Below are 27,251 nucleotides of genomic sequence, written 5' to 3'. Positions count from 1 at the left end.
CGAATCTCGTCCGAGTGCGGCCGAGGAACACAGGGAAGGAAGAGATCTCTGAAGTAACGTTTGTAACCAAACGTCGCTCTGTTTCGATACGCGTTTATTTTCCTTTCGTTCGTTCGTTTATTCGTCGGAATAAAATCTCTCCCTCTCTCTCTCTTTCAAGACAGAATAGAAAGAAAAATATCACGCTTGGATTAATTCGGCGTGGTCTGGATCGATCCTTTTTTAAATTTAAATATTTGGAGAAATGCCATATGCCATGTTTGTAAATTGATCGAGGAGAAGAGATGGTTTTGCAACGATTGATAACAATTGAGAAGAAAGCGAGATTCAAACAATAGATGTTGCAACGACGTTTTATCTTTTTTCTTTTTCTTCTTCTTTTTTTTTTTTTTTTTTGTTTCCCACACTTTTACGCGAATTTATAAATTTCAGTTTAAACTCGAGATGTTCGCACACGCTCGTAATGATAGCCGATCTATCTGTGTTATCAAGAGTGATTTGGCATTAAAGAAATCAGCGTAGGGCACCGTAGCGAAAGCACAAAAATATTCATAAGTTGGTGAAAAAAAGGACGGAATCCAGTTCTCCTCGACACAGATCGCTCCAGTTAGAAACTCGTTCATCACTCGTTAAGAATCGATTACCGAACGACCGACACCTCTGATTAGTCTCCTGCGATCTAGGCCAGCCAGATAAGCTAACGAGTCTAACAGCTCCCTTCTTTTTTCTCGATAAAATTTTTGTCCCTGAAAACGACCGACTTGGAAAACATCTGGACGTCCACGTTTCCCTTCCAAAAATTCCTAATGGAAATTTCTTGGCAGGAAATCGATAGCGAATAGGAAAGTATCTAAGAAACTAAGACGCGTAATCGAGCGAACTTTCCCTCGCGTTCCAATTATCTCGTTTAATGAGAATTCATGATAAAAATCTGGAAGGCATAATCGGTATAGGAAAGAGATCTACGCTTTAAGCGTTTTCCAGATTCATAGGATTCGAATCCACCGTTTCATCAAACTCGTATAACAAATTCGGAAGAATGTATAATAGAAAGAATATGTACCAATAATAAAAATAATCAAAATACTTCAAAATACTTCAAAATACTCGTAAACTACTCGTAAACTACTCGTATGTGATCCCATCGGTGATCATCGGAGAGAAGAAAGGGATCGGGAAGAAATCGCACGTGGCGAGTTTAGGAGAAGGAAGAAGGGAAGGCGCGAGGGGAAGAAGGTGGCCGTTGATGAAACGGCTAATTAATTTTAGTGGGCCGCTCGTGGAAGCTCGCGGCCACGCACACGCAGCGCGACGCTCGCGCGTACACCGACATCCATCCCTCTCGTCTATACTTGGCCCGTTGGCTACGCCGAGAGGCGAACAGTTTCTCAAAGGTCCTCGAGTGCATCGTATCACGCGCTTCTTTCCACTCCTTTTCCATCGTCCCTTCCATTCCATTCTTTCGTGTATTTATCTTTGCTCGCGTTCCACCGATTCTAGCCAACCGAGGAGCTTCCCCGGCGAACCTCTCTCTCTCTCTCTCTGCAAGAGTTGGAAGAAGGCCGATCCAGGGAACGATGTGACCGTTGACACGCCGGAAGTGCTCGCGACCTTCGATAAAGCGGAGGAGGAGCCCTGTCTCGCGTACCAGTGTCTCCCGTTTCCTATTCGCGATTACACGAAATATCCGGGGAATACCTCGAATTGTACATCAGTGTGTCGAGTGTCGAGAAGAATTCTGTTTGCCGCTGTTTTCTTTTTTTTCCTCTTTTTTTTTTTTTTTCTTCCGGATCGTTATCATGCTACGCAGGGTGGTCAGTGAGAAGTGATGTGGTTCAAATATTACAAAGGATACTACGACGTGCGCAAGCTGGAGCTAGAGTTGGTGAGTTTGGGAGAGTTTGGGTTGGACAGTTTTGAGCAGATTTGCTTCGAGCAAATTCTTAGGTCGGGTTAAAGGAAGACGCGTGTTTCGTAACGCGATTGAAATTCCACGCGGACTTTCAACTCTCGAACGCGGCCGTCCCATTACCGCGTTTATCGAAATTGTTTTTTTCCTGAATTCCTCCTCCGGCAACTGCTACTGCACCGCGCCTCTGTGTATCGCCTCCTCCTCCTCCTCCTCCTCCTGCCTCGCGATAACGAGCGCGGAGGAGACACTCGACAAGCCACTCGTCAACTCGGGATTGGAGGGCTCTGTCCGGTTTCCCAGCCGAGCGTGAAACCGAGCAGCGTTTGAACCCGCGGAAAACGGATCTTCCGCCCCTTTTGTCCGCTCTTGCAAAACTGAGAGATGCTCTTAAAAAATTGGAGCGTCGGCCAAGTTTTCGTTTGTTCGCTCGATAATTCGAAGGTCAATACGAACGAAGTGATTTTTCTGAAGGATTCTCCAGGAAAGAAAAGCGCTCGCGCGTTTGATGCTTCGATCGTGCTTCGACTCCCACGCGCCATTACTCGTCGTTAACCTTTGCGAGCGATCATAATAATTTTTTCGTACGTGTTCGCACGACAAGATCAAACGTGGTAGTTGGTTAATTCTGTCTGTGAAAATTTTAACAACGATGATTTCAATAATTCTGTCCATTTCACGATTTTCTAATTTTCTAGAAAGCGACGAAATTGACCGAATCGGCCGGTGGTGGCGTGACATAAGATTCCGTAAGATTTTCTAGATTGGACGAGAGGGAAGAGACTCGTTCGTGAATGACGTGCACCGGTCTTGTTCTTTGCCGGCGCGTGCACAGTCTCCTTCTTCTTGGACTTCTTCCAGTCCAGTCGGTTATTTCTATGCGTCTCTTCGTCGGTTTCCTCCTCCTCCTCCTCCTCCTCCTCTTCTTCTTCTTCTTCGTCATCTCCTCGTCGTTCGTCGTCGTCACGAACCGTGTGTTCGGCGTCCCACTTGTAGCGTTCACCCCGAATGCGTTTCTATTTTGGCGCCGTTTCGACCTGCCTCTCCTCTCCCCGACCTCTCCTCGGATATCCAAGGTATCCGGTTTCGAAATCAAAAAAGCACACCCCCTCTGGGGAGGGAAGGATACGAGGGAAGCGGGAGGAGAAGGGGGCCGACGACAGGTGGCGAAATTATCGTCGCCTCGTGTTTTCGACGAAAATCGGCGAAGAGAAAGAAAGGAGTGGACGAGGAAAAATACGACTCTCCTCTCCTCTCCTCCCCTCGTTGTAACGTTTCTCTCACTGCTCATTTTTCCTCGCTCCGTTTCATCGCTTTTTCTTTTACCGAGAAAATATTCTTTGTACCGTGCTAAACATATCTTCGGTACCGTTTCGCGATGACTCGCCTCGCAACGCGACCATGCCATTTGGGTTATTAGGTTTTGCCATTTTTCTTTTTTAAACATCGAGAGATTAGGAGCATTAGTGTTATTTTTTCTTTTTTTTTCTTTCGATAAGGTTAAATTTTGTCACAATTTTCGCGGGAAAACTTGTGCGTTGTGGATTTAGGACTCGTTGTATTAATTTTATAAATTGGAAATTTTGATTGAAAGGATTAAAGAGGAAGAAATTACGCGTATTTATATATATTTTTATATATATTTTTCTTTTTTTATTTTTATCCTGAACGTTCTAAATGAATTGACAACGAATAAAGGCAGGAGCGCATATAATATCTGTTCCTGTGCCAAATAATTAAGAGTCGATCGCGCGAGGTGACCGATATTCCGCGAATATACGATAAATTTAACAATCGACCTGGCTCTATCTGCCCACCGAATCGAATCGAATTAAGATTCTAACCAAGATATTGTAATAAAATCTGTAAAAATCCACGAAGGGGATAATCAGCCGTATGCTGACAGAACGTAGAAAATTCAATAGAAAATAATTTCCAAATGATCCATTGTATCGAGCGTTCGTGCCGTTCTTTTGTTTCGATTATTGCACTATGAATATCGTTTCGAATATCTGAAACGATTTATAGTTATTGCCCTTTCTACTTGATGCAGTCACGTTGTCCTTCGTGCCTTTAATTGCCTTTCGTGGAATTCGTATTTTCGAAAAGAAAGGTTTTTTCTTTTTTCTTGAAAATGGATAATGGAAGAGATGCGAAGAGAATAGGAATAGGTTTTGAAGCTTAATATCGAGTGTTTAGTGATTGACAAGGATTAAAAGTCAATGTCGAAAGTTGGTTGGTACGTTGAATTTTAATTTAAGATAAAAATAAAAATAAATTTCGATATTAATAAATAAAATAGAAAGTAAATTTAAATTGGAGGTATATTATTTTTTTTTATTATTTAATAGCGTATATAACGTGCATCTGTAATATAATTTTAGAAAGTGGAAAATGCAAGAAAATAACGTTTCTACCGATACGTGTACTCACAGTAGTCCCTCACAGTATTGTCCAGAAAATCTATAGCAGTGGAATTAATTTAGAGGATTAGAAAGTTTGTTTAAACATATGATGATCACTCGAGACTTGATGTTGGTTTTACGGATTTATCGCAGCCATCAATTTGGTTACAAGATGTAAAATTTGCATAAAGATAACTTTCAAAGAGAAAGTTGATAGGTTTATAAATTCAATGATTCATCATTGTTACCGGATAACATATCCAAAATACTTTTTTTCTTTTTTAATCCTCTTCGCGTACAATTAAAATCGCCGTGTAACCTGTCAATCGTCGCGCCATTTTTCATCGACAATATATATATATATATATAACTTTGTTAAATATTAAAAGATTAAATTTTTTTTCGTTGCAAATCCAAATTTGGATTATCGAAAATTCAAATTACAAAATAAAAGTAAAAAAACAATAGGTTCGAATTTCGTCATCATCCTATCTATCCTGACCCTGGACAAAGCCACGAGAAAAACGAGACGAGAGATAACGAATCTGGGAATAAAATCGCCTGAAACACGATTACGTTCTCGAACGATCGATACTATTGGCTCATTCCCTATCACTACCGCGAACTGTCAACAAAATACATGGAGCATTGCATGAAAGCCGAGCAGGATAGATAAGTCCCGGCATCTCGAGGATTTCCACGTCACCACGAGATAAGGAGCGAAAGGAAATCCAAATGTAAACGGTATGCGACTTAAGGGTGGCTTTACTTTCCCCACCAACCAAGTGTCACGCACCATAATCGGCAGGTCTTCACAACCCCGGCTGTGTCAGTCGATTCTCGGACCACGTATCGCTCGGATCGAACCAAACCGATACGTGCACCACGCGTGCAATTTTCTTCGAGTTATCCTAAAGTGAAAAACATTACCGTAAGAATATTATTACAAAGTGATATCCATCTTTATACTGTTTCAACACCGATTCTTTCTCACGTGATATTATAAATAAATTCTTCGTCTTAGCGCATCTACAATCGTAAGATGAATCGATACGGTGATTATTTTACGACAGTGTGAAAATGTTGTTGGATGGAAAGCGATGTGTTTCGGCGAGACGAAGAAATTTTTGAAAGGCTCGAGGATCGTTCTAGGAAGTTGGTGGACAGTAAGCATCTTGACGAAGGATCTCGACGAGGTAACGAAAAAAGGAAGAAGCAGAAATTCTTGGTAGACGGAGACGCTGTGTGAATTTCTTCCAATTACGGCCAATATTCCCGATGGTTTATTTATAAGTGATTCACACTCGGCAGACTTGGTAGGCACGATTATAGAATCGGCCTATGCATATTCCCGTGTCGGTGCACAAATATAAAGTGGGCGATTTGGCGCCTGGTCAAGAGACAGTCTGCGAATGTCCGAGAGGATATTCTCGATTCCGTGAAACAAGGAGGGAAGGGGACAGAAGAGGTGTAGTGCGACCGAGACAGGATTTGGTTAGGCGCGTTTGAAGTTATTTTGAAAACTGGGCTGGTGCATTGACCGTATGCTGACTGCAATCCGTACGTACGTGCCGGATGCTCTCTGTCAAACGTTTTCCGGGAATCGCCCGCGATACCACCTGGCATACCAAACCTGCCTTAACTTGTCCCCCTATCTTTGTTATCCGGACGTTTGATTTTCAACTTCGTATATCCTCGTCTTTGAATTCGATCCTCGAAACTTTTTTCTCAAGTTTTTCTTTTTTTTTTTTAATTTGTAAATTCGCCGGTATTATTGCAAATCGTAGTCAACGTGTTTTTATGATCTATCGAAGGATCCCCTCGGCGATTCCTCTTAATTATTAATTATTTTTATGGAAAATTTTAATTGGAAAGGATTTCCACTACTTACGTATTTCACCATTACCTTAATTGTTTATTGCTTTAATCGCGATTACTTTGCGACACCGCTACATTCGTTCAATAAATTTGGACTACGTGTTTTACTTCCAAGTTTTTCTAATTTGTAAATTTCCCGATATTATTGATAAACAATATTATTGTAAATAGGAATTGCAGTTGATTTTTATGATCTTATGAATCGATAATCGAAGGATCCCCTCGACGATTCCTCTTAATTGAAATTATTTTTATGGAAAATTTTAAAGGGTTTCCAGCACTTACGTATTTCACCATTACCTTAACTGTTTATTGCTTTTTTAATCGCGATTACTTTGGTGCCAAGGGACGGGATATCGAGAGAGAGAGAGAGAGAGAGATTTAAGGTAAAGAAGGTACACACGTTCATTGAACAAATTTGGACATCGTATTAGAGATTTCTCTAGGAGTCGTCCAATCCTCCATTCCACGAAGGGCGCCGCGCTCGAGGGTTTCCATTAAGAATATTCGATGCCCGGCCGATACCGCGGAACCGCGTCGTCGTTTCGTTTAAACACCGTGGCAGATAGAGGAGGAGGAAGTGCATCGGCAGGCGTACACATCGTGGCGTTTAGTCGACATTCCTACGATGACTAAGGGAGCCATTCTCCTTGGTCGGACGTCAACAAGGTCGTTGTCACGACTCTTCGCGCGCTTTATAGGAGCCCTCTTAAGGATGTCAAAAGTATGCTCGTTAAAGGCGCCAGCCGCATCGTGGTCTCCCGCGATTCTTCTTCTTCTTCTTCTTCTTCCTCTGCCTGTGTTTCACTCTGCGCACAGCTATACCTGTGTATCGTATATGGGCGCCCAAGACGTCGTAAACGTCCCTTAAATGCGAGAATTTGTGACGTAAAGTGCGCAAGATATTCGTCAATGTGTATAATGGCGATAAAGAGGTTTTATCTCGAATTCTTGATTCTTTCCTATTCTTTGTACTTCGTTATAAATGCAACGTTTGGGATACGTTGTTTAGAAATAGGGAGAATAAAAAAAAAAAAAAAGAAAGGGATGTGAAGAGTTTGTGAAGCGATGTAACCTGGCTTTTTTATTTTCAACGATTCGAGTATCTCCAATAATTTATGACCGGGCATGGTTTTCCTAACGCTTTCCAGCTCTTTAATTTAAACGAGGTAGCCACTTTACAAGCGACGCTTTGCACGCCATGCGATGAACGCGACGATTGGTCCTTCTCCAACCCCTTTTTAGTATGCATTTTCACGAAAAGCAAGGAAAAATCAAAAGCGATGGTTCTTTCATTTATGGGTGGTCCTTCCCAGAGCAATAGCATCGGTTTAAGCATCGTATTTGTGCAATATCCAAAGTCAGCTTTCGACTTTAACAAGTTAAGAGTTAAGAAGTGATAGATTCGATAGAGCGAAAGTGATAAATTTTTAATTACGAATAAAAGGAAGAAGGAAAGTCACCGATTCATTCATTGAACTTTTGGAAAAATTTTACACCGGTTCTTAAACAGTTCTTATCCGTAGACAGAGGAGGAGAAGAGAAAGATGAAAAGTTCCACGAATTCTTCCATGTCAGTTACAAAGCGGTGAATTCAACTTCGTTCGGAAGAAGAGAGCATAGAGAATTATATATTATTTTGCTCGTAAATCTTGGACTCGAGTCTTCTTCAAAACCCTAATCAAGGTACAGTTATCGTTGACTCAGCGAAACGTGAATTTTCAAGATGGCATCTCCGGCAGCAGGGAGATCTATCTTGTATCACGATTACCTTCATAAGAAATTCGCGATCGGAGGGCGAGTCGGGGCCCCCGTTGTTCCGCTTCTTTCGTCTCGATCGGTTAAAAAAGCGGCTTAATTTCCACTTCCTAGACACTCTCTCGAATCGAAGTTTCGTCCATCAAGTCCGCACCTGTTCGTGACGAATGAGAGGAATCGTTGCCGCGAACCGGCAGCAGGAAGAACTCTCTCAACCGGAGCGGTTAGGAAGAGAAAAGGAGCTGAAGGAATAAAGGAATAAGAGAAAAGGGAGTGGATAGAGAGGCGAACCTGCTAGAGAACCTTGTCTCTCTCTCTTTCTCTCTCTCTCTCTCTTTCTGCGTGTGTGCATTTCCTGGTATGGGTCTTGGCGGTCTTCAAAGCCGTCGCCGAGAGTAGTCAGAAGCGGTGCTCGTTTCTTGAAATAGGAAGAGAGAAACCGGGAACGAAGGAATTTCCGCGTGTCTCCCGGCCGTTCCTTCTTTCGCGGCAACTCGACGAATCTCTGCGTTAGGTGTATTCCTATGGAATACGTCTGATTTTTTTTTTTCTTTTTTACGTATTTTTACACACGTGTAATATCGAATGCATCCTCGTTGAAATCAACTTCTTCTTGCCGAGGAATTTTCGACCATATACGCGATTAATTGATATATTTCTACGTCTAATTTTTTTTTTTTTTCGTCGTCGAAGAATTTTCGCGTGTCTTCCTCTCGTTCGTTCTCGAATCTCTCGAATAGAGATTGTCTCTCTCGAATAGAGAGACAATACTTCTTTTTTTTTTTCTTTTTCATCGTCTTTTAGAAAATTATCGAATGCTGTTATCGGTCTGCCTTTTCAACGTTACAAACAATGTTACAAAATTATTGGAAATATATAGCCAAAAGCGAATCGAGCAAAGTCATCGAAGTCGTCGTTACAGGACTTCTTTCAAGGATCGTTTCAACCTCTGTCACGCGTAATTTTGTTGCGCTATACGAAATCGAAGGCAGCAAACATCACGATATTTTATATTTTAAAATACGACCTTGCTACCTGATGACCGTACGAGGGAGAAGGGGGAAATTTGCATAAAGCTCGTTCTCTCTCGTTGTTCCCGTCCCCTCCCCCAAAAGAGAATGCCGAGAGGGGAAAAAAGGTTTTCTGAAAGAAGACCTTTAAATTTCGGTCCAATTTCGACCCAAGAACTGGTTCTGAATAGAACCTCTCCTCCTCCTCCTCCTCCCTTTGCCTTCTCTTGGAGCGCCAAACGCACGCGCGAATAATTTGCGCCAACCCGAACTGAGAAATTAAATCGTACGTTATATACTATAATTATACATTGTATCGTTGCTACCTGCCGGGAGCACGAGATTTATACATCGTCTCGAACGGGAGCAAAAAGCGGTGGCGTACCGAAGATCTATTTTTACAGTGAACGATCCGTTTCTCCAGACTTTGGCCGCCTTTGTTTTCTCGCCAAGTCAAGTTTTTTCTTTTTTTTTTTTTTCCTCCTCCTCCTTCTTCTTTATTTTCCATTTCGTGTTATTTATTAACGTGTCGATCGAGAATTTATCAATCGAAAAATATTTATCGATCTAGTATTTATTTGGAAAACAGAAATTATTAAGCGCGCGTCGAAATAGCTCCTCGAAAGCTTCTTATCTCGGATACGAGCATCGACCCCTGTCCGATATCGAGCCACTGCTCGACGATAAAAGCTAAGTTTTTTTCTCGCGACCGACAATCGTCGGTCTCGAACGACCGACGTATGTATTTTGCACTCCCTCTCCCTCTTAAGGCCGAGCGAAATTAAATGATAATTATGGCTGGATGGTAATCGCTTTCTGCAAAATTGCAAGCAAACGATTTTTGCAAACGAAAGTTTGACATTTTTTGTGTTATTGTTCGAAAGGAATGGAAATGGATCGAGGAGAGAAAAGGGTGGTCGCGTTACGATATCACGGTGGTCGTCTTATTGGTCGATGGGGGGGCGCGTGCACGCATCTCGATCCACGCTCGGATCCACGGCGATGATGGTAATGGTCCCTCGTGGTCGAAGCTGGTGATGGTTAACTACCTACATGTTTCAAGGACACCCGCCTCTCCCTCCTCCCGCCCGCCTCTGTGTCGTCGTTCGATTCGCTATCACAGATCTGCACTCTTCTGACTTCTTCACTTCGACCAATCCTCGCTGTCCAATTTTTCTCTCTCTCTCTCTCTCTTCTTTTTCTTTCCATCCATCCTGAATCATCCGCCCGATTTTTCGCTCCGATTCTTTTACTCGCGCACATCCTTTATGACTTCGTTATCGCGCTAATTGCACGATTTTTCATCGATGGGGGGAGGGAGGGACAAGATCAAGTCAATTTTTGTTGATCTTCTACTTCCTTTTTTTTTTTTTTCGAGCAGTTATCGAGCGGAGAAAACGAGGAACGTAGCATTTTTGTAGAAATTAGAATTTTATATGAAATGCTCCGTGGGAAATTAACATACGACAAATGCATAAGTAATTATCTATTCTTTCTTTTTCTCTTACGAGTGAATCAAAAAACTTTGCACGCGACTCGCGGCTCGAAACTTTCGAATCAACGACTTGAACGATTCGAGGGGGGAAAAAAAATAACACATGGAATTTGAATTTCCATGATTGGAGAGCGACGGTGGGCGTACTCGGACGTATGCCAGGAGGAGAAAAATCGTCGATCCCGTCCCTTTCTCTTCGAACGACGTGGAAAGATTTCGGTGAAGAAGTGGCTCGATCGAAATTTCGAAATTTCCATCGATCTGGTCGAACGGATTCTCCTCTCGATCACCTTGGGATTATATCGCGATCTCCGTGATCCGATATAGAAATTCCACGGTTTCCAACCGATCGCCGTGTGCAGCGAGTTCGTTTCTATCCATCCCTCCCCCCCCCCCCATCTCTTACGGCATTGCCATTGTAGTGGAAAAACAAGTCGTGGCACTCCCATTCACCAAATTCCTTCCTTTCATCGGCACCGATTCTCCTTGGCCGGCGACACGACTTTTCGATTCTCCCTCTTTCTACTCGGTCGCCGAATCTCTCTCCACTCTTCTCCAATGCATCCCCTTCCATTTGGAGTATTTGTGGATTTCTTTTTCCCATATATCTTCCATTAATTCGAAATTAATGATATTATTTATATAATAATTCGTACAAAATTGTTCACTCTAGAGCAGAGTAAACCGAATGAAATATCGGTCGAGAAAGAAAGAAAGACGACGGCTCAGGACTCGATGTTAACAAGATATCCGCGTTGTCCTCCATCGATATTCGGTTCTGTATCGAGGAAGGAGAGGAGAAAGCACAAAGCGACAGCTCGGCAGTCCCGACAATGTTTATCATTGTTGACTCGTGGGTCGTCTGTCTTCAACCCGTTAACCCACAACCTGTATGTAGACCCCGTATCGTAACCGCGACACGCGTCGTCGACTTTCGACGTCGTTGTTGTTGTTGTTGTACGAGGTCGAAAAATCGGTTACACACCTGGTGGACTAGTAGTGAACGTAGTTTGAAGAAATGCACGCGTGCCAATCTCTCTCTCTCTCTCTTTTTCTCTCTTTCTCGCCAGGTAAACGACTTCCATCGGCGTTCCCCAGTCGAATGGCTAACGGTATTATACGTTGTGCCTAATACGAGTCTGTCAGGGATCAAAGCACTGGATCTCTTCGCATGGATGGACGTTCCACGATCGATCGTACAAATTGTCCAAACGTTTCACTCCTCCAGTCCGTTGGAAAACGTTCGAGCGAAATCGGTGTTTACGATCCCCTCTCCTCTTCTTGAAACATCCGAAAGAGGACCGATTATATTGTTACTTGGAGAAACGACAAACCGACGACTTGTTGTCGCGGACGAATCGCGAACAGAAGTGGAAAGAACGGCGGGCCCGGTATCGGAATTCCGTCATCGAGGTGAACGGAATGAGATTCCTTGGTCGTGGCTCGAATACCTCTGCCAGCGGTTATTACGAAGTGCCGCTAAATAGTAAAGGTGTGTACGTGTAGGCGCAGAGGCGTAGAATCCAGCGGTCTTTCCCCTCTTTCGCCATAAATCCGCTCGAGGAATCGTTTCCTGGTTCGTTCGTCGGTCTTTTATCGAAATTATACCCCTTTTCTTTCCCCTCTCTCCCTCTCTCTTTCTTTATAACACAATGGATCGGTGGTTCGCACGAAGGCGGCGGTGTCTTGCAAAGGGAGGGAGGAGAAATAAGTTTTCGAAGAAAGAGAGGAGGCGCGCGCGCGACAAGGCTGCCGAGGCCGTTGATTTCTTGGTTGGAACTTTCATCATAACCTCGACGACGAAAGTATGCAATTACTCGTGTCACGATCCCGCTTCGAGGAGAAAGTACCGTACAAAACGCGGGAAAGAAGAGGAGGAGGAGAGCACCGTTCGAGAAAACGCCCTACGCCACTGGCGGCTGCCGCGGCGACAAAGCTGGAATCTAAGCCAAGGCTTGGCACTGCCTTCGCTCGCCGGTGCTCGCTTCTTCCAGTATTACATACTATTATATACCAGAAGAAACTGTATCCGTATACGCGCCAGGGATCGCGTGCGCTTAATGAATGAACATCGTGCACCGGTGAATTTTTACGCGGCCACCTGCTTCCATTACCGGCGGAATCGCTTCATTTCGAGCTTTGAGCCGACCTAGCCTCGCCTGCTCTTCCCTCTGCTCTTTTACGGTTTATTTAAAGTAGCCACTCGCATTTTTGTTTTTTTTTTTTTTCTTTTTACGACGATCGATTTTTTCTCGTCCAATTCGTTTTTTTTTTTTTCACGATACGAGTTAGTTTATTTGGATTATTGAAGGCAAACATCTTCTTCTCCGTCCTTTCTCTTTTTTTTCTTGGATGGCGACCAAAGTTTTTCTCAGATTCTTCCGATCCGCCCACGTCACGTAGTATTAGTTATTTTTCTTCAGCTTCAAATCAATTTCAAATCCGGTAATCTTCACGTTTGCCGGTTTTTTTTTCTCTTTTTTTTTTCTTAAAATTACAAAGAAGGAGACACGTGTCGGTTTGAGAATTCAGAGAATAATAACGAGCCTTCTCTTTCAATATCCTCTTTCAATTGCATTCGAACTTGCAAGAAGGAATCGCAAGGAAATTCCTAGAGTTGGTGAATAGAGAGGAGAGGGAATATCGTGGAACAATCGCCTCCTCATCGTAGAATAATTCTTCCACGAAAGATTCCTCTTCTGTTATCCCGAACCGTCACACGCGAACGGCGAAAGGCGAATGTGGGCAGAGGAGCGTGTCGCGGCTTCGTCGAGGAATTATCGTCGCCTCGCGGATAGCCGAGGCTTTCGTAATCCTCTCGGTAGTCGGCTTATACGTATACGTGTACGTGTATATATATATATATATAGTATATCGTCCTGTTCCTCTCGTCCGTTAGTCTCGTTTGAATGGATTCTCGGTGAGCGGAGGAACAGGTTCACCGTACTCGCCGAACTTTCTTTCGTAGAAATCGATATAGAGTATAGGCCCTCGGGCCTGTTTGTCTTGGCTGCACGCGGACATTACGATACGTTCGACGAAATCTTTGATATTTGCCGCGAAAGTACGTGCGATCTTTGGACGCGAGAAAAATGTTGAAGAGTTGGATACGTGTGGTATAATATTTGTCTGTCTAACGAGAGAGAAAAGAACGAATAATTTCCGTGGAAATTTTTTAGAAAAGTTGGAAAATTTCATTTCACTCGTTGATAAGAATCAACGAACGAGTTGTTGTTAATTTATCCTCGTTACAAACGGATTAAATAGCCGAGGAGTATAAATAAGCGATGAATTCATTAGTGTAATAATATTCCAAATTAATGATTTCGTATTACGAATCGTTTCATGCTACGCAACTTTTGCTTAAAAACATATTCTTTTTTTTTTTTATATACACCGAGTAATTTATGAAATATTTAAAGTCGGAAGCCGCGCCTTGTACTCGCTAATGCAATGTACAATCGTTTATAATTGCCAATTGAGATAAAAGAAAGAAAAATACACACAAACGCGATGCTTTTTTTTTGCATCTTGCAAACACGAAAGAGAGGTTTAATATTATTACGCATATTCCCTTATGGACCTTCTCTCTCCCCCCTATTTCGATCGAAATTATCGTCCATGGTGTATATAACGCGGTGTTTCGTAATCCCTTCGGTAGTCGACGTATATCCTCGCGTTTCTTGCAACGTGCCTCGTATGTATACGTGCTTATGCACGCCTATATATCGTACGTAATGCACGTTGCATTCCTCGACATTCGTACATATATATAAATATATATATATATATATATATATATATATATATACATATACTACATACATATATTTATACGCGTTATGCATTCCGCGTGGATTTGACCTCGATGCCGTGTTATTAATGCCCATTACGTTATATAAACGAACCGCCGCGATCAGTCGTTCTTTCTCGTCGAGGCGAGATGCGAGATACGGGGGATAGATGAGAGGGAAAAGGATGAGGAGGGCCTCGCGTTGCTGTCTGGTTGAAAACGAGAGAGGTTTTCTTCGACGGCAGAATCCGCTCTGGGAGGAATCTTTTATTAATCCGAGGCTCGCTCCGATCGGCGTGTTCGAAACGGCGGAGGAAGATTTGTTTCTGTTGATATCGATCCCTCCTGGATGTAAATCTAGCCGAGGCCGGGTAATAAATCAATCCGCCACAGGAAGCAAGGATTTTGTAACTTTTCGAGAGACAGGTGTTCTCTGGGTTGCGTAACTGGAAAGCAATTTGTCCCGAGTGCGTGTAGTAACGTCCACGCTCTCTTGTAATATCGTAATATCGGGACGGTTGATGGAAAAAGTTACGTTACCTCACCGCGAGGCCTTCGAGCGTTCGACGAGGGCTTCGACGGGGGCTTCCATTCCACCGATTGCCGCAATCGGGACAAAAATTGTGCCGTCCAACCGATTTCTTCCTCTCTCTCTCTCTCTCTCTCCTCTCCTCTCCTCTCTTCTCTTCTCTTCTCCGCCCCATTTGTCCGGATGAACGCGAAACGAGAATAGAGAAAATAATACGCCGGAGTTTTTGATTCTAAATCTCGACCGTCACGGATAATTTCAAGCACGATTCACGATTCCTTGGGTTTTTTTCTTTTCTCTTTTTTTCTCTCAACGTTTGAGCATGAATATTCATTTTTATACATCGTACAAGAAGCAAGATATTTCTGGAATACATAAAATCGAGCGAGGCGTAAATATCTTATCCCGATGAGGTTTACGATATCCAATTAACGAGCGTTTTAAGCATCGCGCGCGTTGCTCGTTAATCAATCGTAATTAATGTATTAAATATATCGTGCAACGATCGAACTTATATTTATAAATTCATAACCGAGAAAAAGAATGTAAACTATTGACCATTATTAACCATCCAATCGCTCGGATCCGAGAAGAAGAGTTGACCTGTAAAATTGGGAAAAACGGCGATTCTCCGTTAGACAACAACCTCTCCGATCCGTTCGATTCGCGATTCTTATCCCGAGATCGCGTTAATCAGAACCCCCTGGAGAGGTCATCCGAGTGATCGGAGGTGGACGTCGCAGAGGCGTAAACAGTCCGCGGTGAAATAGACTCGTGGTGTCGCGGGGTCGTCGATTGGACCCAGCGTGGATAACGGTAGATACTTTCGAACACGCTTCTCCAACGATACGCGACACGGCCTTTTCTCTAATACCTGTATCCGCGCGTATTTCACGCGATGCTCGACGCATGCGTCCGTCGTAAAAAAAAAAAAAAAAAAAAAAAGATCTCTTCGAACCGATTTCGAGCCGACGAAATCATTGTGGCCTTTTCAGCCATCGTGTACGCGTCCTTTGCTTTTTACACGTTTTGGAAACGTGTAAGAAGATTTCGAAATTTTTACGAAGGATTGATTCTCTCCAGTCGATTTTGAATCGATCGGATTGGTAAATTTTCCATCTTAAATATCGAGAAATAAGGTTAAAAAATGATCGAAGAGATGAGTTCGAAAAGACTCGTCCAAGGTTAGGTAAAAGCGACAAGCGTTGATCGGGACCGGAACGAGACGTTGAACGTGTCGATTGTGCAAAGCATCGGATAAATAATACGCGGAATCGGATTTCTACGCCTGGAGCCAGAAAGCTCGATTTACGAGCGAGCGCCTATCAACCACCACCACCACTCGCTTCGCTGGAATAGTAGAAACCTACTGCGCGCTCTTCTACTCTCCCCCTCAGTTCCCCCCTCCTCCCCCTCTTTTTTCGAATGGCAGGCCATGCTAATTAGCCAATAATTTAACCGCTCGTGTGGAGGATCCTGTCGGCCACCTCGACGACGCCATCGAAAATCCTCCGCGGAACGAAACGTTGCACCCTCTTCTCCCTCGCCCGATTTTTCTTCCCCTCCTCCACACACCGCCTTCTTCGCGACACGTCTCTCCTTTGTCCCGCTGATTAATATGCGAGGACGTCCCCAGACTCGTCGGGCTGCATTAACAAACAGCCTCTTGTGCGTGGTCAGGACATCTTATGTTGCCCACACCCCCTCGAAAAGCCACCCTGAAAGAAGAGATCCAAAGGTTCCTCTCCCTCGAATCTTCTCCTCTCTCCTCCTCCTCCTCTCTCTCTTTCTCTCTCCCTCCCTCCTTTCTCCTTTGAACGAGGAGAAATCCACACTCGAGATCCATCCACTCCTCCCTCGAAGGAGGAGTATTTATTTCGCTGATCTCGAGACGCGATTGGGACGGAACTCTTTGTGCCCCGAGACGAATCTCTCTCTTGTGGTATACGTGCACGTGAATCGTGGACAGGATTTCGGTGATTTTTCGCCCCACTGACGCGCTTCCTTCGAATTCTCTCTTTTATCCGAGGGACGCGAAGGATTCTCGAATATACATATACGTGTGTATATGTATATATATGTATATATAAGGATTAGTCGAAAGAAAAGGGGAGTATAAAATGGGTGAAAGCTTCTGGTGTCAGTATTCCGTGAAATGGGTTATATGGGATTTTGGAAATATTTCACGTTTATCTCGTTTCTTCGAACGATCCGTCGGAAGATCTGGAATGTTTGAAAAAAGGAAGAAGAGATATTCGATTAGATCGTTGGTAGGCTCGGTAACAATCTGTTGAGAAAAGTGTGTGTGTGTGTGTGTGAGAACTGTGAGTGTGCGTTATAACGCAACGAGAAGGAGCATACTTGTGTATCGAATCGATTTCGACACGATTCTTGCAAAAAAGAAAAAAAGGAGAGGAGGTTGTTGGAAGAAACGGTGAAATGGAAAGCGGTCCAAGTTTTCGTACGCTCGTTTCCATAGGTGGAGGAGTAGAGGCGAGTTGGTGGGCCGCAGCGCCTCGTGACTCGATTATCGAGCGGCGATCGAATAGCGGCTGTACAAATCGCCGCGTTCCATGTTCCTAGCTATTTCTAGGAATAATATAATCGACATGGCGCGGTGAAAGTGTGCGAAAAGGCGGCCAGAAACGGTGCCGGGGATAAGAATGCCGCGTAAAAGTACGTGTCGCTTGGAACAATGACGATGGGAAACGGAACGAAAGAAAACGAGTGAGGAGGCGCGGGAGAAAAAGAGAGAGGGATGTCCTCGTGATACTCATCGAAGAATGCCGATAGTCGTTAAATTGTGATAATTACACCGTGAAAGAGAAATTTTCCCGATAGCTTAAGCAACGTCTGATTGCCAATTATCGCGAATCTCTTCTGAATTGAATCTCTTCTGTATGCTAATTAAAAAAAAAAGTCGGATGCAAAAGTTCAGATCGGACAATTTACATATATTTTGAAAAAACATGTAGACTTTTTTTTTTTCCTTTCGATATTCCGTTTCGATCTTCGTTTCGTGAAATTTCAATTTAAAATTATCATCACCATTAACTCCCTCCCTCCCCATTCAGTAATTTTCCAATTCGTTAATTTCAACATTACCCGTCGCATTACTGTCGAATTACCGAATTAAAAAGAAACCTGTTCCAAACAGGTGTTTTCAGTCCACTTGGAAGGAAACTTTCCATCTCGATAAAAAGCGCGATCTCGAGGAGTCACGTAGGTATTAGAGGTGAGAGGCGGACAGGTGAGAAAAACGGTGACACGGGCTCGTCGAGGTGGAGGAGCGGTTGCTTCCGGTGGACCGATGATTCATTGGATCGCGAAAGACGTATCACGGCCGTGTGTTGCGCGCGAAATCTCGCTCGCCTCTCAGTCTGTCAGTCGCGGGGCGAGCAGCCGGTGCTCCTCACGATTTCGCTTCCCCCATTGTCTCCTCGCGTCGAAGGAACGTTGGTTGGTGTTATTTTCGCGATCGTTTCGAGATCGAGATGTTTATCAAGTACGTGGACGTGTTCATGGACGAAGGCTACGCGTCTGACTCGTCCAACGTACGTATATTATTAATATTGCCAAGATTGAAATAAATATTCGCGATTGGAAACGAATTGGAAAAACGGGGATCGGGTGAAGGATGATATGGTGAGGTTATAAATCAGAGTTGAAAATGTGTTTCGATGTAGCGTGTAATTAGACGACTTCGAAATTAATTGGTCGGATGATGCAGCGTTTACGGTAATTATTATCGTGATTAATGCTCGTGCCTGCGAATCTAAATTACGAAATTTATAGATATAATTCCGTTCCACTTGTAGATTATTTATGTATTTAAAAGATACAGACAATTCGGGCCAATACCAACAATTTTAAGAATTAATCGATCGATCGAATTGAAAGTTTTGTAAATCGGACGTATTTCCGAGTGAGAAAGCGTCAGAAATGTGATCTACGTTTCTCTACTCCAATTAATTTTAATCAATTTCCCCGGCTAATTCGGGAGAAAACTTTCACGATGTGTAAAAAGAATTCCATCGACTTAGGAACTTTGACCGATTTTATCCCGTAGCATCGTAACAAGGGTGTACCGGCTTATGATAATACGGATTATCCGATCCGATCGATCGATCGATCGTCGATATCGAGAATCAAATTTTGGCTCGTCAATGGCTCTTCTTAAGCCTCTCCTTCTCACGGGATTAACCACCACCATGGCTTTGAGTGGATGTCCAATGATGATCCAAGAACAACGATCGACATCAAATCCGATTCTGGAACAACCAGAGATCGATCGTGGATATGAACGTTGCGAAAGCAACTGTTCCGAGTGGGTGGCGTTGGCACGGTGGTCGCATTTTAATTGAAAATTTCGAGGCACGAGTGGGTGCGTGGAAGGATAAACGGGGCGAGGATAATAAAAAACCTTTGTACCTTTTACCCTTGGTGATTAGCGAAGGGAGAATTGGCGATATACCACCTTGTCTGTCTTGTTGCCACTCGATTGCCTCACGCTCGTATAAATCGAGATCGAGCAATTTTATATTTATCCAACGAGGTTGGCACGAGGTCCGTGGAATCGTGGGCAAAAGCACGTGGGTGGTTTATTGTAAACAGCTGGTGGAAATTCGAGCACGAGCGATGCGAGACGCGCTCGCTCGTGCCTCGTAACAATTAAGCAATGAATCAAGCGATCGCGTCACGGGAAGAAGTGACTTACATTACGTTCCATCGGGCTCGAGTTGGCTCGAACGAAACGGCACCGCGACGTGATTGAACGGTGACTCGCCGCCAATTTACATAACTCGCCTCGATGTATCGTCGCTGGGACCGACGATTATCGCGATCGTACCAGAAAAGAACTTCCGTCGATGTCGATCTTTCGACGTGCACTTTGCATTTCGATCGGCTCGTTCGATTACTGTATTACGGCTACGGCTAATTTTCTTTAACTCAACCGCGAACCCCTCCAGGGGAAACGAGCTCCTCTTATTTCACCGTGCCTTCCTTTTCCTTCGTTTTCGTTTCGATCGATTATAGCCGCGTTTAAAGCAATTTGCTTCGCGTGGAATCGCGCGAAAATCGTGTTCGATTGGATGGAAACATCGTTCTAACGAGGAAATGATTGGTGGGTGTTGCAGGTCCAGAGGTTGGCCGAATACGAGAGGTACCTGGGGCAAGAGGCGAGGAATCTAGTGGAGAACGGAAACGGAAGCGTCGGGAGTGGCGCCGTTCTCCAACGCGGTCAACTGGAGGGAGATCTTCACCGTATCCAGGAATTGTTCCCTGGCGATAATCTCCGGCTACACGAGCGAGATGTCCTCACCACGGTATTTATTTCTCTCCGCACCTCGTTGCGATTTATTATTCTTATATAAAAGATCCATCGAGTTTTTTCTCCCTTATACGATGAATATACGTGTTTTAAAACGTATCCGTTTGCAAAAGTAGTCTCGACGAATACAGAATGATTTCCGGCTGGAAACAGCGTCGGTTATGGGTAAAAAGGAAACGATTCTCACGAGCCGAGCTCGAGACCATTTTTCCTCGCGCTCGTGGAAAAACGTTCACCGCGCATGGTGTTTCCCACGCATCTCACGGAACACTCCACCATGACGATATCTAATACTATGCTGTTCGCGCGTGTTGATGTATCACTGAAATTGTTGTTGCGAGATTAAACAGGAAGTTTCTTGCATTTTCTCTCGCCCAGAAATTGGAGTTTCTGGCTTTAAGCAATAATTCGTTTCAATTTGTTAATATGGAAAATATGAAACAGTGGAGTTTTGCGAGGAGATGCGATAATTTTTTCTTTTTTTTTTTTTATCACAATCGACGGTAAAAATCGTTCTCTCATACTCATTCGTCTACTCATTCCTCATTTCAATCCTTAAACAAAGCCACCACGGATCTGGCTGATACAGATTTTCATTCTATCTATGACACGTCTCTCCGTGTCATCGTCCCACGTGCACCGCAATCTAATCTGCATACTGGGCGTAAAGAGTGTATTGTCAAGAGCAGCAAGGAGGGAGTACGTGGCATCTGATAGATCGCTCTTTGCATAGGTGAAACGCGTGCTCGCGTTTCCCAATGCTTCTCCTCTCGCAACCTTGCGCGCAACCCATCATTCGTATTCCCGTGAACACGATGATGGAACGTTTCCACGAATCGCGTAGAATCACCGTCGTCGTCGTCGTCGTCGTCGTCGTCGTCGTCGTCGCGTTACCTTGATTTTAACGCGGCATTTTCATTAACACGCGGCAATTCAACGAGGCGAAACAGTATTTAGCAGCAGTGCACGATTTCTCTCGTCGTACGCGAGTCGATTCGATTTAAGGAGAGAGAGAGAGAGAGAGAGAGAGAGAGAGAGAGAGAGAGAGAGATCGAGAGAGAAATATGTTAATCGGCTTGTAATTTCGTGTTTCGTGTGTGTCTCGTCTCCCCCCATATTTGGAGGAGAGCTATTTGTCAGACGTAACTGTTCATCCGTGTCTATCCACGGTCTCGACGTCACCGGTCTCTCGATCTCCCGTCTGGAATCTCTCGGCTGGAAGTGCATCGTTTCAACGGATGGAATCTCCGCTCGATCTTCCGCCAAACGGATCGCAACGGTTCGCATGCCGTGATTTCGTTCGGTTAACAACCGGCTCCGAGTGAAAATTTCGAAGGAGCGGGCCTCCAGAAGACGAGTCGGCCAGTGACGGTGAAATAATGCTGTTTAAGTTATCCGAAAGTTAATGCGGCTTGGCACGTTGGCGTCCAGTTATTAGACACCTGCTGCGAGGATGATAATAATTTATGTCCTAGATCCCTAGGCATCAAAATTAGTCGTTATTTTCTGACCCTTTAACAACGATAAGTGGATAGAGTCCACGGGTATCCTTGGTGGATACCAAGGATAATTTAATGCTAATCCCTTGTCCAGGCTCGATGGGTACATCCACGTCCACGATTACCAATATCCAATTCCTCGCGCGCATATATTTGTACTTAACGATAGACGTGTTAATTGGCCAAGTCGGTTAGGATCTGTTGGCCAGGATCTCGTTGGAATCTCGTTCCGCCTCGTGGAACGGTATCTCCTTTAATCCAAAGATAGCAGCGATAATTTGTTATTGATCTCGTTCACGAGATGGGTCTGTTTCGTTTCAGAAAATGAAGAGTCTTATTCGCAAGAGGAACGGTGGAAATCCTGGAAGGCTTACCAGAGTGTTGTCGCAAAAATCTCTGAACGTGTCCAACAACTCACCAGCCCCGAAATCTCCGCCTAGAACCTTCCTCCTGGAGACTCCTGTACAATTCACCACCGTAAGTAATACATTCGATATCGATCGAGTTAATATAAATTCGTCGCATCAATAGAATCTTCTCCCTTATTTTCAGGGTGTGCAGTCCCAGGACAGACACCTTTTTCTCTTCTCGGATCTGTTGCTCATAGCGAAAGCACGAAACGGGGGTAACTTCAAGCTGAAACAATCCGTAAGAATGAGCGAGTTATGGCTAACTGCCGGCCACATAGAGGACGTGGCCGAAACGAGCAAGTCCCAGGAGACGAGCTTCGTCCTCGGTTGGCCCACCACGAACGTCGTCGCCACTTTTATGTACGTCACCGCCATCTCTTGACAATCCGTGTTATTGCACCCTTTTTTTTTTTTTTTTTTCTCTCTCTCTACACTTCCACCTCACCTTGACCCCCTCGTAAATGAATGGTCCGGATTTCGCGTCGCTTCGAGGCTTGAAGGACTTGTTGTTTTTTTTTTCTAGAGAGATAAAGAATAAATAATAAACGCAATAAACTCGTGAACTCGAGGGTGGAGGAAAGAGATATATCGTTCGATAAAAATCGTCGAGGTGTCGGTTTTATCGCGACGCGTCGCACCAACGTTTTATTTCGTTGTTTCTTTCAGGACTGCTGCAGCCAGGGATCTCTGGTGGGGACGTTTGACCGAACTCGTACGAGAGGAGAGTATGAAGGAGCCGCCGGACACGAACATTCAAGTCGTGTATCACGACAGTGACACGAACACGGAATACGTAAGTGCAGCATACTCCTCTTCGTCGCCGCGCGCAATACACAGACGACGGTATTCAAACTAAACGGGGAGAGAGAGAGAGAGAAAGAGATGCAGTCACGCCTTCACGGTCCATTCTTCGCACATATCCTACACCCAGGCGAGAGAGACCTAGTGGCGACCTTCCTTCAGGCATTCCTCCTCGAGATAGATCCCCTTTTTATATTCATTGACGTCAACGGAGTGGATCGGTTCTGCTAAAAAGAGGAGGAGGCCCCTTCTCTAATCTCTTGGCTACGACTTGGGTCGTTATCGATCAGAGCCGCGTTGTATTTAAATACATGCGCCGCTCGATGCCTCTATTAGGTGACACGCGAGCGCCTTTAACGTTTGCCGGAAGCTGGCCATCGTCGACGCCATCCAACGAGAACCCATCCTCTCTAATAACTGTCTCTAATCGCTATAATCGCGTCTAACGCGTGCTCTCTCGTCGTGTGTACACCTGTGCGCTGCGATTCCTGTTCCGCGATCTTGTTATTCGTGTTGCGACCGCTACATATCCGCATTGTTTCCTCCGCAGTGTAAGACGATCATGGTCGGATCCGAGATGACAGCGGCTGCTTGCGTCAATTTGGCCACTCGCCTGTTGGATCTTCAAGGACCTTTTCAATTGTGGGCCAGAACGTCCGCGGACGAAGCGCCCTATCCATTAATAGGGCACGAGAGGCCTTTTGCGGTCAAACTGTCGAATTTACGGCACACCCTGTCCGCCGAGGAGGGTTTCGATCTGGAACATTGTAACAAAAGTGGCCACGACACGTGCCACTTTATATTAAGGCCGGTACCGAAGTCACCGGTGAAGAAGAATAAATCGAAGATCACTGGATTGCTCAGGAGATCCCTCTCGTTGAATCCGAGTTTATTCGGGGTCAATCTGTCCAGACTCGACGAGAACGGATTACCCAAACCTGTGCTGGTCATGCTTCAACAACTGTTCGCCAAGGGGCCATTCACGCAGGGAATCTTTAGAAAATCGGCCAACGTTAGAATCGTACGAGAGCTACGGGATCAAATCGAGTCCACTGGTGACCCCAGCTGTTTGGAAGATGCCCCTATCATAGCGGTGGCAGCTTTGCTTAAAGACTTTTTGAGATCTTTGCCGGATCCTTTGCTAACTTCCCACCTGTTTCCCCTCTGGATGGAAAGTTTGGAAACAATAAATCCAGTTCAAACTATTAAAAAGTGGGTAAACGAATTGATATATATTTGTTTAACGTTTAAGTTTCTCCTTAAGACGTTTAACGAACGACGATCATTTCAGTATTCTAGATAGATTACCCAAAGCGAATTATACCCTGCTGTCGCATTTAATCTGCGTTTTACACCACGTGGCACGGCGGTCGAAGCACAATCTCATGTGTGCCAGCAATCTGGGCGTGTGTTGTGGACCTAGTTTACTCTGGTCTCCGAATCCATCTGTGAATCAAAGTAGAGCGATACCTACGCTGACGGAAATGTTGATTCGTCATTGCGAGGTTCTGTTCGGCGAAGGCGTCACACAGCTTTTCGGGGAAGAACGCAGCGACAGCGGAGCCGAAGAAAGCACCGATAGCCTTCACTGTGAGCACTTTACTTTATCTCTATATTTCTTCTCCTCCCCTTTATTACTTATCCTTTCTTTTTACTTACTAAAACTCCAACTCCAAGATGGAACGTACGATGTATGCTTCGTTCGTTATCGTTCAACTCGTGAACGAGCGTATAGATAATCCACTGAGGAATTTCTTTCGTTGCAGCAGGTGGGCTTTCTCTGGACAGCCTGGACCTGACGGAACCACCACGCAAGGACCACATGTCTCTCTCTCGAGACTCCGGTCTGACCTTGTCAGATTGTCAACTCTTCATCCCAGAATCTCCTGTCGGCTCCGAGGATTCCGCCGTGAATGCCTCGTCATCCAGTTTCGACAAGTCTCTAACCAAGGAGGACAAGTCCACCAACAAATCGTATATTCGTGTTTACGGTGGATGGGAGGAGAGAATAAACGGTTACACGGCGAATAATCATCATCCGAATACCGTGGAACATAATTTCAGAGAGGAGAAGAACAGCATCGGTTACCCTAATCCGAATTTCCAAAGGCAAGATTGGTTAAGGGCACAATTGAAGAGAACACCGAGGACCAAATTGGACGAACATGATCATCGCAAGGACAGGTTCGACGAGAAGGATATCTACGGGAGGGAATATCTCAGACAAGATTCCATGAAGGAGAACGTAGAGAATTGCAAGGACATTTACAGGAACTCCCAGCTGGACATTGCGCGGGATCTTAGGTCTGAATACGAAAGAGCAACGCAGCAGGATATTTGCACGGAACGGGTCTCGATTCACAATTCGGAACAGGATCTGTCGGGGGATACGACGTTGACTAGCGACAGATACGAATTCAAGAAGGAACGTTTCAACGAGTTCAAAAAGGTCAAGTCGGAAATGTATGTTAATCGCGAATCACCCGTCTCGCAGAACGGTAGCTACCATTCGGGTAGCGATCTCTACGAGTTTAAGAAAGTGAAGAGCGAGATATACGTGAATAAAGAGACGACGCGTACGGAAAGATACGAATCTGAAAGTAGTATCTACGGAAACAGGGATAGAACGAGCGAGATATATGGCTCGAGAGAGAGAAACGATTTGTACTCTTTCAAGCAGGCCGAGGCAATCGATTTGTACGGTGACGAAGACGACGAGGAAGAGAGAACGTGGCCAGATACACCACCACCGCTTCCACCGAGATTGAGGCATCTGCCGCCAGTACACATGAATCTGGAAGACAGGCACAAAGTGGCCGGAAGGTCAAGGTCTCTACCACCACCGCCTCCTTATCGTCCGCCTCCTCAACCACGTGCCTCGGTTACTACTAGACATCTAGGATACGGAAGATCCGTAGTTGACGATGAGAGTTATGTTTGAAAAAAAAAAAAAAAAAAAAAAAAACGAGGAGCCATAGAATTGTGGTCGCTTGTATATTGTGTGTATGTGTGTGTGTATGTAAATGTTGGCACCTCAAGAATCAAAGAAGCGAAAAGTCGCAAGTCGAGATCATGGATACATGTTGGCTCGTGTATATATGGTCTCATTACGGCTGAAACTAGTCCAAACTGGAACGTATGTATGATATCGGGAACAATAGCGATGTACATATAATATCTTATTGCATGATCATCGAGGAACGAAGAGATACATTGTAACATCGCTTGATTATTCAGTTCGTTAAAATATGTAAATCTACGATAGATTATGTTAGAAATATAAGTTGTATAAGCACATTGTGTAAGTCACAAAACGCTATCGGTTGTTCGCGATTTTTAGCGATAGGACTTAACTGTTATACAGTGATTCAGGGTGCTTCCTTAACGAATCTTAATTAATAGATTTTTTTTTTCTTTTTTTTCACTCTCTATTAGACATTCATATAGAAACGTTTATTGTTAAATGTAAGCTTTAGCGGACAAGACTTGCGTCGAAATGATATTATTCGTAATTTCTTTTCTTACGCGAAGAAGATTTTTGTAAAAAACAAGAATAAAGAAGAATGAAGTATACATATATATATATACATATATATATAAAGTGTAAAGTACGCATATTATGCGAACAGAGAGAAAAAAATATTTCCATAGATATTCGAATACAAACTGCTTTCAGACATCAATATCTGTGGAACGAATCGCGATAATAAAATGTAAATTTTATTGCAGTCGAATCAAGAAAGGTGGAGTGAGGTTTGTTTCCATTCGTTGTTTTAACATTATCTTTTTAAATACTTTTAACCAAACGCACATCTCTTTATCGAAATGTTTCGTAATTTCGAGATTATTTCACGTTTACTAATACGTTCCGCGCAATAAGAAAACAGCATTGACTGCATCATCGCGTTTCCTTTTTCATTCTATGTACATTTGTATTTCTCACTTCCTTTTTGTCTTTTAACCGGAAGCTCATTCATTGCGGAATAAAAATTATAATTGAATAATCCATATTCTCTCCCTCTCTCCTCTCTCTCTCTCTCTCTCTGTCTGTCTCTCTTTCTCTCTCTGTTATTAATAATTATCACATTTTGTTTTATATTTTTTAAACTTAGAACATATAAATCGTAGAACATGTAATCGTGCTTCGTACGAGGATACAAGCGATTATCTTAAAACTATAGAATACACGCGAAAGTTCAATGGCGCTGTTCAAATATGATCCAAATCTTTCGCTCTTCTGTATATATTAATGTAAACTGTAATCTTTTATATCGTTAAACGTATATGATAAACTCTATGCAATGTCCGTAAAGTACGTATATACTTATCTAAATTATACGACATACTATGAAAAGTAAATATATTTCATATTTTATACAATTGCGTGTGTTCGGTAATATTCATTTCTTGCGACCTGCATCTTCAAGAATTT

General features: G+C 43.8%; 1 protein-coding gene across 3 annotated transcripts in view; it reads left to right on the top strand.

Moving 5' to 3' along the window:
• LOC100871246 (uncharacterized) overlaps window positions 1–27,199 on the top strand; it is a 168,278-nt gene extending 141,079 nt beyond the window's left edge. For 2 of the 3 annotated variants that reach the window (XM_031919988.2, XM_086909455.1), the window contains 7 exons: window positions 19,916–20,104; window positions 21,930–22,085; window positions 22,161–22,378; window positions 22,685–22,811; window positions 23,370–24,031; window positions 24,111–24,409; window positions 24,586–27,199. In XM_031919988.2, coding sequence (XP_031775848.2) covers window positions 19,916–20,104; window positions 21,930–22,085; window positions 22,161–22,378; window positions 22,685–22,811; window positions 23,370–24,031; window positions 24,111–24,409; window positions 24,586–25,760 — 2,826 coding nt within the window. In that variant the 3' untranslated portion in view covers window positions 25,761–27,199. The remainder of the gene's footprint in view (window positions 1–19,915; window positions 20,105–21,929; window positions 22,086–22,160; window positions 22,379–22,684; window positions 22,812–23,369; window positions 24,032–24,110; window positions 24,410–24,585) is intronic. The other variant, XM_086909453.1, reaches the window with a different exon arrangement.
• The last annotated feature ends 52 nt before the right edge of the window (window positions 27,200–27,251 follow it).

This window comes from Apis florea, unplaced genomic scaffold, assembly GCF_048593485.1.
Source record: "Apis florea isolate Af1SG1 unplaced genomic scaffold, ASM4859348v1 contig_3158_pilon, whole genome shotgun sequence".
Classification (NCBI taxonomy): Eukaryota; Metazoa; Arthropoda; class Insecta; order Hymenoptera; family Apidae; genus Apis; species Apis florea.
Note: the sequence above shows the minus strand (reverse complement) of the source record. Positions and strands in the feature narration are given on the sequence as shown.